This window comes from Centruroides vittatus, unplaced genomic scaffold, assembly GCF_030686945.1.
Source record: "Centruroides vittatus isolate TY-2023 unplaced genomic scaffold, ASM3068694v2 contig_400, whole genome shotgun sequence".
In the NCBI taxonomy this organism is placed as follows: Eukaryota; Metazoa; Arthropoda; class Arachnida; order Scorpiones; family Buthidae; genus Centruroides; species Centruroides vittatus.
In genome coordinates, this window is record NW_027122215.1 from 299923 (window position 1) to 315584 (window position 15662).

General features: G+C 29.9%; 1 protein-coding gene across 1 annotated transcript; it reads left to right on the top strand.

Annotated features, from left to right (window-relative positions):
- The first annotated feature begins 456 nt into the window (after nucleotides 1–456).
- On the top strand, nucleotides 457–15388 carry LOC136976381 (zinc finger protein 652-like). The gene is made up of 2 exons (XM_067271628.1): nucleotides 457–610; nucleotides 13605–15388. Exon 2 carries the CDS (start codon nucleotides 13641–13643, stop codon nucleotides 14808–14810), a length of 1170 nt encoding a protein of 389 aa, XP_067127729.1. The 5' UTR covers nucleotides 457–610; nucleotides 13605–13640; the 3' UTR covers nucleotides 14811–15388.
- Nucleotides 15389–15662: the final 274 nt, after the last annotated feature.

The following is a 15662-nucleotide window of genomic DNA, read 5'->3' on the forward strand; positions in this document are numbered from 1 at the left end:
GTAACGAATCCTTTACTCGAAATTTTAATTCGGGCTTTCATATAACCATTCAATATACCCATTTAAGCGGCCGGATGGCCGAGCGATCAAGGTTAGCAGCCTGACACCCTGGGGGACCCAAGATCGAATCCGGACGGGTCGAAAAATCCCCAGGAATTCTTCGGGGGGCCGGTCCGTCCGGATATGCTTGGTCCCCGTCCCTCACCACCCGGCCGCCCCATTGTGGGCCTGGCCAAACCCATAATGGGCTTGCTATAAGAGGTCTTCTTAGTGCCCACTGGACGGAAAGAATTTAAAAAAAAAAAAAAACCCATTCAAAGTTATCATTTCAAAAATAATAATAATATAAAAATAATAATATTCAACTATTATAAAATAATTAAAATATACTTTTTTCAAAATATGTATATATATATTTTCTTATACAAAATTTTCGACGATTTCACTCAAAGCGACACATGGCGGAATTTAATCTGATAATCGTCTGAGCATCTTTCGGGAGTTTGCGAAGATTTAAATGTTTGTCATTAGAATTTAGCTCGCTTCCGCATTGATGATTGCACGCAAAAAACATGATAAAATACAATAGGAATTAACACTTCGCTCCAACGTGAGTTATATTTTCGTTTCCATTTTAATTATCGAAGAAATAAGCATAAAACCCATATTTCCATACAGTCGATTTATTAAGACAATTTAAAAAGTTAAACACGAGATTTACATATGAATTTATTACAATTGACAACCCTTAATACAATTATTAACTCGTTTTTATCCCTTGATAAGTGCTGCATACACGTGAATAAATCTTATCATCATTAATGTCTTCATGCTGCTGTTTGTTTTTTTTTTTTTTTTTTTTTTTGCTTTATGTTTTCTATACTATTTAATGTTTGGCTAGTTTATTGACCTACACTAAAAGGATCTAGCTCCATATGCTATAATAATAACAATAACATTATTATTTACTGTTGTCTTAATTTCATACATCTTTTTAAATTGGTAATAGTTGAAAATCATTTTAAAAAGTGACTTGTTCATTTAAAAATGAATGTTTTGTTTACAAACTCCTACGAACTTCAGAAATAAAAATATGAAAAATGTTATTTAGAATTTAAATATATTCTGCACTAAATTATTTCAAAGATGATATTTTTGGAAATTCTCTAGTAATCATTTAAAATTATCTTTATTTGATAAGACAGTTATCAAATGAAATCAATACAAACTAGATTTTAAAATGGAATATGGTACTTGTATAAGTGACTTTTTAGTATTAGTTGCATTATTTAAAAAATGGTTAAAAATAGATTATTTTTTGCTCTATGAATGTTTTTTTATTTGTTAAAAAAATGTTTGCTGTTAATTTTCTATAAATTTTCTTTTCAGAATTTTTGTGTATCTATATAATTGTAACTTCTATAACTATTATTATAACTACTATTATGTAATAATAATAGGTACAATTAGGTAGGAATCATTTTGTGAATTTGATAATATCCTAGATTATCTACAAATGTTACAATTTCTAAGTTATTAAGCTTTTTAAGAATTTATGTAATTTTATGTGCAAGAACCGAAATAATTTTATTAAGTAAAATAGCTAAATATAATATATTTGATTTAAAAGCTTCTTGTGTTGGTTATATTGATGTCTACTATGTGAGCATAAAATTGCTATAATGGATTTATCATACAGGAATGGTGTAAAAATAGGCTTTAATCAAATGGAATATGCATTTCGGATATTATACCCCGCGTCAGTTATGTTTATGGCGTATATGGTAGTAAAAATAGACTTAAAATATGCTATTTTTTACAGTATTACACATTTAGAATAATAATTATGGTATAATAACAATTATAATTAGAATAGTATAGTCTTATGATAAATAATTACCTGATATTTAAACCAAAAATTTGTTTGCTATTTTAAAGTATTGCAGAATAACAATCATCCTGTTTTCTTATATATATATACAAATATGTGATTGGGAGTAAAGTATTATTTGCATGAACATATAAAAAGTAAACAGTTTCTCTGTAAAAGATAATTATGTATATCTTCACGTATTCTGAATTATATAAATATAGTCCCACAAAATTCTATCTATTAATAATTGTTTTTCATTTATAAGAATACTGGTATAAATTTTTAAGAAGATTGAAATTATCTTCTTAAAAACTGATTCTGGTATTCTTATAAATGAAAAAAAAAAATTATTAGAATGTAGAATTGGGAGTAAATAATAAATAAATAAAAGGTTGCAAAGTCAAAGTTTATAAAGTATGATATCATTTTATTGTGAAAAATTTACATGTTTTAATATTGTTCATTCAATAGAACATTATTCTGAATTTCATTTAATGTGGCATATTCATTGGGCTGCAATTTGAAAAATTGTAGATCTATAAATTCCCACCATTGTCCATTAGTCTGTCCTTACTCTCAAGAACAAAGTTAGATACATGAATTCAAGACCAGATATGGAAAGCCTAGGGGTATGAGGCCCTGATTAACTATATATAAACTTCCATGCAAACCAGAAGTCACATTATTTCAATTCAAAACTTTTCCCCTGAAATGAGTTAAACAGATGATTGGCACAACTTCATTGCTAACAGAAAAGTATGATGATCATGAGCAAGCCACTACAGTACTAATTTGAGATGGAAAGCATATATTTTAAATTAAATAAATTAAAAATTTTAGCCCAGCATTGTGGTGATGTCACAATAAATAATTGCTCATTCATTGAAAGAATAAATTTGAAAATAAATATTTAAAAGAGTATGTTTAAAAATATATTGTAGTTATATAATGCAGGCCTAGCTGGCATACAGATTGTGGCCAATTAGTCAGTTGTATCAGTTATGGTCAATAGCTGGTAACACAGCTCATTAAAATGTGAAAAACACTTGTAATTTTTATGAAAATGTTAGTTATATATTTTTTTTTTGACTACCTTAATAGGTTTAAAGTGCTGTTCTATGAGACATGTAGTAGTTCTTTTTCAGATTACAGCACAGTAAAAGCACATGTATAGACAGGTAGCTTCTATAGTACCCATGGAGATAGAGTGAGCCCTTCTGCCCTTTAGCAAGTCTCTTTTGACATTTTTTTTTTTTAAATGGAATACATAGAATGTTTCTTTAATAATAAGAAGCAGTTTTTAAAAATTTTATGTTTTGCTATCAAAACAACTTTTAATTTATAATTAGGGGGAATGGGCCCCTAAGTTTTCAATGAGCTTGGGAAAAATCCCTAGCTTTCCCTCTTGACAGTCCTGTGTAGAGATATTGAACAAGTAATACCCTATTCACACTGTATATTTTAAGCCAACTTAAACGACTAAGCCAACTTAAGGTATGAAATATGAACAGAACTGACTTAACGTTAAACCAGTTTAACTACCAACAACCGGCTCAGTTTAAATCGCTTTCTCAAAGAAGTTTAAGTCACTTCAAGCTTTCCTCGAGATCTGCCACAAGTTCAAAAATAATGACGGAAGCAGATGTACTGGTACAAATGTTCGAACAAACAATACTCTTCTCTGATAGCATGTATATGCTGCTTCAGCACAAGAAGTTTAAATAATAATAATAATAATTTCTGTCGAGAATGCATTCTTATCACAGTTCTGTCACTAAAGTGATATAAACATTGAAAGAATCGTGCTGCCAACGACATCATCACTGATAATAAATGTTAATAATTCCTAACTAATGTCTTATGCATTTTAAATAAGTTATTTATATTTTAAATTTCTAAATATAAATTAATTTATGATGATTTATCAAAAATATGCAAAAGTTTGATTTTATTTAAAATGTAATATTGAGTACACCCGCTTGAGGGCTAAGAGAATAATTCACTTTAATTACCTAGTGTGAACAAGTAGTTAATCTTCTTTTCGGCAATGCAATTTAACTTAATTCTGCTTAAACCTTAATCTTGCTTAAAATGTAGTGTGAATAGGGTATAACATGGGAAAAATGGAATGTGCTCTTTATATTGATGGTCATAGTTAAAATATTTATTATTTTAGAAATTGCTTTGTTTTGTCCTTAATAGTTTCAGCTTTGTGTAAAATGAATGCACCAAAGAAGTAAAAACTTGTTGTTTTCATGATGAATGTGAAATAAAATACTATTTTACAGTGAAATATAAACTGCTGCTGCTTAATTTATGCCTGCAGTATGATTACTAAAAAAGATAACCTGAAATGTTGTTATAGTACAATAAATATAATACAAATATAACTAATAATACATACAAATATAACTAATAAATATTTTATATAAATATATTTAACTATGCTTTGCAGCATAACTTTATTTTATAAATTTGTTCAACCTAATAAACTTTTACAAAGGAATGAAAATGTGGAGGTAGATCATTGATATTTTTAATTCATGAAAGTAGACCACATATCATTATAAGTTGGTCAGACCTGATGTAATGGAATAAATTCATATATTTTTATTCTATAGAAATAATTTATTCTATTAAAAAATTAATTTAAAATAGAGAGAGAATCATTATTGCACCAAAATGTATTATAAAAATTTATTTGAATATTTTTTTTCATAGAACATAAAATGAGCATAAGAAAAATATTAAATTATATACAGTCAAACCTGTTTTTATGCGCTCTTTTTATGTGCGATTTTTATTTGTGCGATTTTTTTAATGCGAATTTTTAATTTGTGCGGTATAGTTGGCGACTAGTCTCGTGCGATTCGTCATGTCTCACGTTGACTTATTATAGCTAAATAAACTTATTATAGCATAAATGAACTTATTATAGTAATATTATTGCATGAATATGCGAAAAATGAAATAATTTACTTTTTAAGTCAACAAAACACCACCTGGACAAAAATATGTAAAACAGACGATAGACCAGACGATGCAGTCAAGTGCTGACATCTGTTGTCAATAAATTCTATTTCGTACGGTTTTGAGTTATTTTCTATGTGAGACTTTTTTTTATGCGGTCCCTGTTGACCGCATAAAAAAATTATTTTTAAAATTGTGTTGCGAAAACTATTATTTACAGCCATTCGTGAAGTTTCGTGAGATTTTTTTTAATGCGTTTTTTTTAATGCGGTCCCTATCCCCCGCATAAAAACAGGTTTGACTGTATATATATTTTTTTTCATATTTCTAATTTGATTATAAAAGCATTCTGTATAAAAAAAAAATTGAAAGAGATATTCCATTTAAATGATTGTGTTCAAGTGTACTTTGATATATGATAATGTGTTAGATGTGTTTGAACAATGAATTACAGGCTAGTCATTTTAAAAACTTTTATCTTCTTACTAGTAGTTTCAAATAAATCTTGAATTTTATATATTATTTAAGTTTATTACAAATTAAAGAGTGTCTAATTTTATCTAATTTATGATGAAAAACAAATTGAACATAAAAGAATATTTTTGTTATATTTTCTCTTCTGTTATTTTGACTTTAATGGTAAAGTTCCAGAATATATTTGTATTCTGGAACTTCTGATTGAATTTATATCAGAACCAAAATATGAAAACAAAATAAAAAAGCAAGTTTTGTAAAATGAGAAAAATAAAATAGTAGACTTTTTTTTATACTTCTTCATTATCAAAATCTACAGTCAAAATAACAAATAGTAAGAAAATGCATTTTGTGTTATATGAAAGCAATAGAATTATTGATTAACCTCATGAAATAAATAAAGTTGCCCGTTTGCATTACAATTTTCTCTGAGAACAATCTGGACTAATTTTGTAAATTCTGTTTTTATCCTTTACATCTGTTTTATAATCACAAATGTATGTGCATTGCATATGCTGAAGATATCATTAACATATTCAAAAGAAACTTTCTCTCTTTCTGGCATAAAAGAATTTATTGTAAAGTTCTAAAGTCTCTTTTACTAAAAGTTTTTATTAATAACTAGATATTATCCAGATACAGGTTCCTAATCTCTGATGTTGATATTTTTTAATAGAAACAAAGTTTTGTGAGATATTCTTAAAAGAAATATACTTGTACACAAGATAAGTTTGTAGTTGTAATATAGAAAATTTTATTTTATTTCCCTATATGCAGAATTAATTTTGTCAAATGAAATGCAAAATGTGACTAATTTTTTTGTTGTTTCATTATATAGAATCAAATATTACTAATGCCAATTATGTACTGTACTGTACATAAGTGCATTTAGTTCAGAAAAATTGAAATTATAAATGAAATAAGTTATTAATATTAGAAGATGATATAAATCAAATCAAAACTCTGCCGATCACACCAAAATCATAATAATAATGACAATTATAGCATATCTATGCTATTTTATACATTTTATATGTCATTAAATAAAAACTACATCTACAATAATACATTCTACAATGTTTATTTGAATTTATATTTTAAAAGAAATTTTAAAAAATAATGTATATTATTTTGTCACTTTTCTCCACTTTTTGTTTTATGGAGTTAGTCGATTTGGCAAGTGAGTGGTGTGAAAGTTTAGCGGGAAATTAAAATTTACCACAAAGGCAGACAGGATACGATGATAAAAATAATTTGATATATTTTCACAATTAAAACAATTTCGCATTTTTATCTTATTTATACAGATTCTTAATTGTGGATTCCAATGTCATGGTAATACAATAGTATATGAGATTACAGCTAGAACAATAGTTCATTATATCCAAAGTGCATGTACAGTACAGATCCCAATCACAACAATATGAGGCTGGAAACCTTAAAACTAAACTTATATACTAAATTAATACTAATGAAAGAGAAAGGATAGAAATAAGAGGACAGAAAAATATATATAAAATAGGAATAGGGATACCCGGGGTTTTCGGCGTATTGAACTATGCATATGATTGGATGGGATACCACGAGTTATTCTTGGAAAAATGGCCTGTTCTCTTCTTCAGTACTTAGTGTTTTTTTCCTTCCACTGTCGTTGATACTACTATTAAAACAGGATTCTTTTTCTTAACTTATTTCCGATATCTCTGGTTGTTGCTAATGCAACTCGGAGCATTCTCGCCTCATCCATACACTTCGATGTCCAGCAAAAGAATGACCCATCCATTGTGTTACTTGTTCTCGGGGTCCTGTCCACTTCTTTGTTTCACACATTTCTCGGAACTGGTCCTCCCACCCCAAGGGACAGGGATTAGATAAGAAAGTTCTAGGAGGAGTAGAACAATAGGACAAAGGGTAGAGAGAACTACTAAACTAAACTTAAATTAATATTTACAAAAAATATAGTGTACAGCCACAGTGGCACAATTATCACTCTCAGTTGTTTGCAGAGATGTTCTGAAGCTATGGTATTTGTAAGCTGCAAAGTCTTTAGTCACTAGTACTTTCAGTTACATTCCTACCTTGTACATCAACAATCACGTCAAGAAGCAAATCTTCATTCTCTGGCAAGACAGCTAGAATCATGACACCACTGGTAGGCTCACCTATACTTTCATCCCCAAAGTTGACACTACTGCAATTCTTCTCTACTTGTACCCTAGTTACACCCTCACTCAGCTACTTACAGGACATGGCAACTTTAAGCAATACTCATGAATATTCTACAGCAATATACTACACTATACTACAGCAATATTCAGGACGACCAAACACCACTTCACTTAGTTTTTCGCTGCAATAGGTACAATCACATTAGGGATAGTTTAATGAGAGCTGCTATTCTTGAAGGGTATAACTGGCCTTGCAACCTGCACCAACTCATTCACACATGTACACTGCTCCATCATCTACTCGCATTTATATCTCTTAGTGGGGTTCTTGAAAGCACTCACTCCAGCGACACAGATGGCAATTAGATTTCCCTTGCTTTGTTTCAACTGTCGGTATTTAGCTGCCTTTCAACTTTGTATTTTAATTGTTATTTTCTGTCTTCTTTTTCGGTGTAAATTCCATTAGTCTTGATTGTAAGTTAGATAAGCTCTTAGCATGGTTTCAGGTTAGGTTATGATAGGTTAGATTGAATTAGATTAGGGTTTGTTAGCTTCAGTTGTTTGGTTAGGTTTGTCTTAGGTTATGGTAGGTTAGTTTAGTTAGTAAATTAATGTTTAAATATAAATAAATACATAAAAAAAATAATAATAAATAAAGTTTTTTGGGGTCTTGCTCGTTTGTCTTTGTTGGTCTGTTTGTCTCGTCTAGTTTGTCATTGTGTACATTTGCTTTTCACGCTGTCTGTCTAGCTGTTAAGTAGTATTAAGATTCACGATCACGTTCAATTTTATTAGTATTAAGTAGATATAAGTCTTCCTATTAACAGCCACTTGGCACTAACTTCTACACTTAGCTATTCGTGGTGGCACTCAATTATTGGTGTTTGCTACACTCAGGTTTTCTTTTAGACCCTTTGAGGGACTATGACCTTGCAGCCTAAAAACTGCATGCCATCATCAAACATAAAGGATGCTATAGCCATATGTATGCTGTTCAGAGGGATCCTACATTTCTCTACTGTCTATCTCCCTCCTTCTCCTCGCCTTTTCCTTACCCTCTTTTCTGCCTGTTAAACACTTCATGTATGGCTGATGTCTTTCTTGTATGTTTCTATGCATGGTATTTGCACTGGCTGCTTTACCCTTTAATGGAATGCTATGTAGATTTACAGAAAATTTGAATTGCTCAACCAATATTGACTAGCTCAAATGTTTTTCTTTATTGGTAGCACTAGAACCTGCAACTATCATTGCAGGTTAAATTTTTTAAAATCAAAACTTTTTGCTTTTGTCTATATTACCATTTACTTAACAGTATTCTGTGCGCAACTTGATTCTGTATCCATACATATAGCATTTTCATCATCAGAACACTGCTTGTGCAGGTCGGTTTAGCATTTGAAATTGCAGATTTAGCAGCTTGTTTTATTTTACTCTTATCATGATTTCAAATACTTTTCACAGATGTAGGTGCTAGATTACAACCAATGTTATACTTTTCTTCAACTTTTTGGTAATTTCCAGCAGGTATGTACTTTTACACTCATGACTATACCAAAAATAGATGAAGTAATAATAAAATGTAAGATGAAAAATCATACATCTGCAATACTGAATTGTAACTCTTCCTGTAAAAATAAAACCAAATGAGTTTCACTAGCAGCTTGTGAAATTCATTGCAGACTACAGCACCAGAAAAAAAATCACAAAATAATGTGTCAATTTTTATTACATAGTAATTATATAAATTATAATAATCTTCCCAAAGCTTGATAAATCTACCTCTAAATACCAAATTACTTAATATCTAAGAACCTGGAAGGGGTTAAGAAAACATTTAATTTCTAAGTGAGAATTCATATTACGTAGTAGTTAAAGGTTCATGTAAGTCAGTTATTTTGGTTATACACCCTGCTGTGCAGATTGACTTTATAATATCTAATCATTATTAATAGCAAATTTATAGCCTGATTAATTATGGTAATAATCATTTGGTTGAGTATTATATAAATTGTTATACACGATTAAAATTAATGATTTTATTAAAACCAGCACTGATCAAAATACAGTGGACCCCCCCGATATAACGCGCATGTCAGGCAGAAAACAACACCCGCGTTATAAGGTGAACCGCATTATACCGAGCTGTGCTGTGTAACGCAGTTTACCTCTTTACTTTAGCAATAATGTCAAGCTTTTCTTTCACACTGTAAGCTTTTCTTTTACTCATCATGCATATAATAATTAAACACTATTCAAAATACCTGCAGAAACTCAATACATACACAATTACTCAATACGCAGTAACAATAAAATGCGCTACTCACTAACGCTCCACGGACCTGTATAAATGTGTTTGAGCTTATCACGTTGCAAACATCGCCCGCGCTATAACCAAGTGCACGGTATAGTGAGCAGCACTTAACGAAGGTCCACTGTAGTATACAAAATGAAAACAATTTATTAGGGTATGTGTATGCCACAGGACTCTTGCAGCAACACTTTTAACAGTGCAGTGTCATCTACCACACCTCTCACTCAGAGAATTCTCTCTCATTCAGCCAGCATGTCTCATGATTTGACAAAATTCTTGAGACTGCACTGTACTGTTTAGCAGTACTGTTACAAACAATGTGGCTGCATGGCAGGAATAAGTTATTGAATCAAAGCACAGGTACAGAATACTCTGTGACCTGTAAATTTTAAATATGAAAAAGACAAAACTTTTGAATATTGAATTATTTATTTTAATATTGAATGCCATATATATTGTTTGTTTATGAAAAATTGTAGTTGTTACTCAGCAGTTATCTTACGTAACCAGGGAAGGATCCCCTTAGCTTTGTAAATAAATAAATAAAATAAAAAATCAAACAAGCATAGGAAAATAATTTGAATGTGTTAAATGCACTTACACAATTGTATATACAATATCTAAAATTTTAATCTTCATCCACATTGTGTCTATATCTACACTGGTTCAGGAGCGAATATAAGTTTGCATGTTCTAATTCTGGTCTCCCCTAATATTATTCTAATTAAATAACTCACTACTTATCATACCAGAATTACATCAAAAATTATGTATCCAGAACCTTTTAAGGTGTGATCACGCATAAATATCGACAGACGAATGTTTTCAAACCCCTTCTGGGCTTTTGTGCTTCAGGTTTCAATCAGTTTCTATATGGATGTTCGATATCCGTTAAATATCAGTTCGTTACACACGTTGTTTAAATTTTCAGTTCAATCGTAGGTTCGAACGGATTTACGGAAAACCACGTCGTGCATGCGCAACGAATTAGCCTGTCCGTGTATAACAGGTGATTAGAGCTTGTTGTGAATTAACTCTTGCCAGGCCAATGACAATAATTATTCTAATTATGCTACTGTAACTCAGCATCCCATATTAGACAGCACAAACCTTCACTGCTCAGTTTTTAGCCTGACTGTTAAAGTAACTATTAAATACAACAAATTTTCAAATCATCAGTATTTCACTACAGATGCAATGAGTGCAAAAACATTATAAACTTAATGTTACAAAAAATATAAATTATAATTAAAATTATAATTAAAACATGCCAGGACAGAATTCATACTTTAAATATTAAAATTCACAGAAGCAATCACAAAACCTTGTGTCTTCTTTTAACGTCCTTTTCGCACTCGGGAAACAACTGTCTTTACGGCGGAGTCGACCTTCTTTTGTAGGCTACTCTTCCGCCTCAATATGTAAAACACGGTTAAAAATATCCCCAAGGCTTTCGGCACAATTTCTGTGAATTTTAATATTTAAAGTATGAATTCTGTCCTGGCATGTTTTAATTATAATTTTAATTATAATTTATATTTTTTGTAAATTAAATTTAATGATTGTGCCGAAAGCCTTGGGGATATTTTTAACCGTGTTTTACATATTGAGGCGGAAGAGTAGCCTACAAAAGAAGGTCGACTCCGCCGTAAAGACAGTTGTTTCCCGAGTGCGAAAAGGACGTTAAAAGAAGACACAAGGTTTTGTGATTGCTTCTGTGAATTTTAATATTTAAAGTATGAATTCTGTCCTGGCATGTTTTAATTATAATTTTAATTATAATTTATATTTTTTGTAAATTAAATTTAATGATTGTGCCGAAAGCCTTGGGGATATTTTTAACCGTGTTTTACATATTGAGGCGGAAGAGTAGCCTAGAAAAGAAGGTCGACTCCGCCGTAAAGACAGTTGTTTCCCGAGTGCGAAAAGGACGTTAAAAGAAGACACAATTTTCAAATCATCAGTATTTCACTACAGATGCAATGAGTGCAAAAACATTATAAACTTAATGTTAAAATTTTATTATAAGCTACATCTGTATGAAGATTTAAAAGTAAATTTCTAAAACATATTTCAGTGAAATAAACAAATAATACTATTTTTATGTCATCAATATCATCCATATATCCATATTTTAAAGAATGTTCAAAAAAGGCTAATCTCAGCATAATGCTCAATGTTGCCTAGTTAAGAATCAGTGATTGCTAGCAATATCACACAATGCAAATGGGAATTTTACAACTCAAAATGAAATTTTGGTATTAATTGTTTGACAATACAATATTGAAAACAGTGCTAACTGAAACAACACAAAAGTGAAGCCTTGGTATATTATGGCATTCTAACATTTCCTCTGCAAGAAAATCAAATCAAATGATTAAGTGTAGTTAGTTGTATGAATGAGATACTTTTATATAAACACAATATGCTAATTATATTTGTGATATTTGCAAAAATGAGAAAGATTGAGAAGTTATAAATGAATATATTTTTTTGTATTAGATGTTTCAATTAAGTTTTTCTTTTGGATGAATAATTTTTGAAAACAAATTTTCTAGTAACTATATTTTTCATATAAAATTGTTTGATTAAATATTTTTACACACAAATGTTATTCTAAATTACTTTTGTTTGAGATCCGATAAAATTGTCTTTTAGTCTCCTAGTAAGCATTCATGTTATAAAACTTTGAACAAGAAACAAAATTTTTGTCAAGTATCATATAATGTTTAAGTTACTATTGTAGTATGAGTAATTTTATTTCTGAAATTCCTTTGGAAAAACTAACTAATATATTAAAGTTCTAAAATATATTTATTCAAAAATTTTTAGTTTTCTTAGAATTGGATGATATAATATTGACATTACCATAATATTGTATGGTTTCATATATCAAAATATACATTTTGTAAGATGCGAGATTTTTTATTTAAAGCATATTTCTCCTTGTTTCTGACACGCATTACATGGCAGTAAGTTAACAAATATGAAACACTGATATGCAAAACAACATATAGCTGAATACAAAAATTAAGTGCACTACATAAATTCATAACATAAGAGAACATTATGAGAAGGAATAATAATTGGCAAAGTGTGCAAAAACTAGAAAAGATAATCTGGAATTTGCAAGAGAACTGTGGGGAATTGGCCAAGCTTTCCCCAAGCTTCTGGTGAAAATATTTTCTTTCTTTTTGCATGTTGGAGCAGTGAAAAATAATGTGATTGACATCCTGCCAACCATCAACAGTACAGAAATGCAAATCTGTGTGTCTTAGCTTAAATCTTTCCATGTAAGCATGAAACTTCCTATGGCTGGTGAGGAATTGGTTAGTTTGAAATTGGTGAAAAAATTTTTGGCTGCCAATCTTTGAAATATAGTAGGAAAGAACTTTCTAGTCACACTAGCTCTGCTTGAGTTCATTGTTCCACAAGTCCAACATCATTTGCTTAGAAACAGTTTTCTAGTGACATTTCATGATGCATACATTTAAAGATACTGTATATGGAGGTTGAAGTGAGTCCTTCATAAAGAAGTCAGCTCTCTCATTTCTAAAAATTCTGCTGCTGTGTCCACTTACATAAGCAAAATGAATGATATTGAGAATAATGTAAAATGATTCAATTTTGTTAAGAAAAGTTAAAATTATTTAAAATGTAGAAACTAAACATCAATGTATATTTTCTTAGACTATACGGTTCTTTTATTTACAGATTTTATATTTAAATTTTTAATTAAGAGTTTTTTTTAATTTTTAATTATTTACAAATTTCATTTTTTAAATTTGAAACAATTTTCTTTCAGATGGAGTGGAAATAAACAATTTTCTATTTGGAAGACATGGTTAATAAAATGCATCATCGACATTTAAGCTGTGAAGTCTGTGAACGTATATTCCAGTATCCTAGTCAGTTACGAGATCATATGCTTATTCATACTCGTATTCGGAGATTTTCGTGTGATGTATGTGGGATGAAATTCTTAAAGGATCATCATTTAAAAGCACACAGCATAACTCATAGCCTCATTAAACCATTCATGTGTCCAACATGTGGAAGACATTTCTCTCTGAAAGCAAACATGGAACGTCATACATTAATTCATAGTGCAGTACGGCATTTCAAATGTGAGCAGTGTGGAAAAACATTTGCACAACCACAGACATTAAAAATGCACATGGTATCTCATGCTGAAGTCAAACCCTTCTCTTGCAATATATGTGGTAAAGGTCTCTCCCGAGCTCATAATCTTCGTGCCCATATGGCAATTCATCAGAATAATAAAGCACATAAATGTACAGCATGTGGTAGTTCATTTACACTCAGAGGAAATATGCATCGTCATCAACGAGAAAAACATGGCGCTATCATTCCTTCTCTACAACCAAGAGAATATTCTTTAATACCTCCAACAATGGTTCCTTCTGCACAATATCCACAAATCAATAATGAAACTCATAGAAATGCACAAGTAAATAAAAGAAAAAAAAATCAGTCAAAGGCTTCATCGAAATGTAAAAATTATTGTGCTGTTCCACATCAAATTACAGCAAATACACAATCATCACTTTATTCAAATACTTCTGAGTCTAACATTACAATGGGTACCTCAAACCAAGCTGTAACTAGCAAAAATTCTATTCAAAATGAATTATCTACTCTTTGTGCTAATAATTCTGATCATAAATCCTTTTCTGCCTACATGCATCCTCTCCATTGTGCATCACCTTTAAATGCCACACTTCCTCAAATGTTTGGAACAATACCTGTGTCAAGTCTTGTTAATGGATCTCACGGATGTTATAATGAACATAGTATGTTTCCCTCCACAATGACAAATGTTGGGATCAAACTGCAAGCTTTACATGCTGCCATTGATGATTTGGCAGGTAAACTAGGACCTTCTCATGAAAAAGTTTCTGCATTGCATATCGCACTAGATGATATGGTAAATTGTCAGAATAAATTGAAACAAGATCATATTCTTAAAGTGAAAGAAACTGAAAATTAAAAGTAGAAGTTATTGGTCAGTGTAATTTATAAGACAAAATGTACTTAAATATATATTTTGTGAACAACTGCAATTTTAAACAGTATTATTTTATTTTGTAAATATTTTAGCTGATTGAAGAGTGTACTTCGTACATTGTTTTTATTTTTATTATTATTATTATTATTATTACTTATGCCATATACAATTTTAAATTGTTTTAAGTAAAATTTTAAGGGTATTACAAAAATAGCTGCAAGCAGATATGTTCATTGGTTTGTATTAAGTATACAAATCATAAACTCAAAGATTGGATTTCATTTTTCACTATTCTTAAATAATAATGAATTTGACCAATCTCTTATACAAAGGATTACCATACCAGCCAGAATACAGATCAGTCTTACAATCTTAGAGTCTAAATTTGCATGCATTAAGATGCAGCTTATTTACAACTTTTATCTAAGTTGCTATTGATTTCCAAGAAGGAAATTGCTTATGATGTTGTTTTTAAAACTACTGTATATTGAAGGTTTTAAATGTATCTGTAGGGCTGAAAAATTTTCCATTGGAAATTAATAAAGTATTTTGAAATTAAATATTTTTGTATATGATTTTATCAAATTAGAAATATGCTAAGTTTATTTAGTAAGAATGATAGTTCATAAGCGTTAACTACTAATTAAAGTTAGTTATTGGTAATGTTTCTATTTAAAACAACCAATTAGCAATTAGAAAAAAGTATATTTTAACCAACTACATAGCATGCATACTTATTTTATTAACCCTTCAGAAGTAAATGTTTTGATGAATCCCAAAATTTGTTTCAAAAATATTTTAATAAATCACAGGAGCACTTATCAGAAAGAATGT

Coding starts and splice junctions, on each gene's coding strand:
- LOC136976381 (XM_067271628.1), top strand. CDS start 13,641: ATGGTTAATAAAATGCATCATCGACATTTAAGCTGTGAAGTCTGTGAA.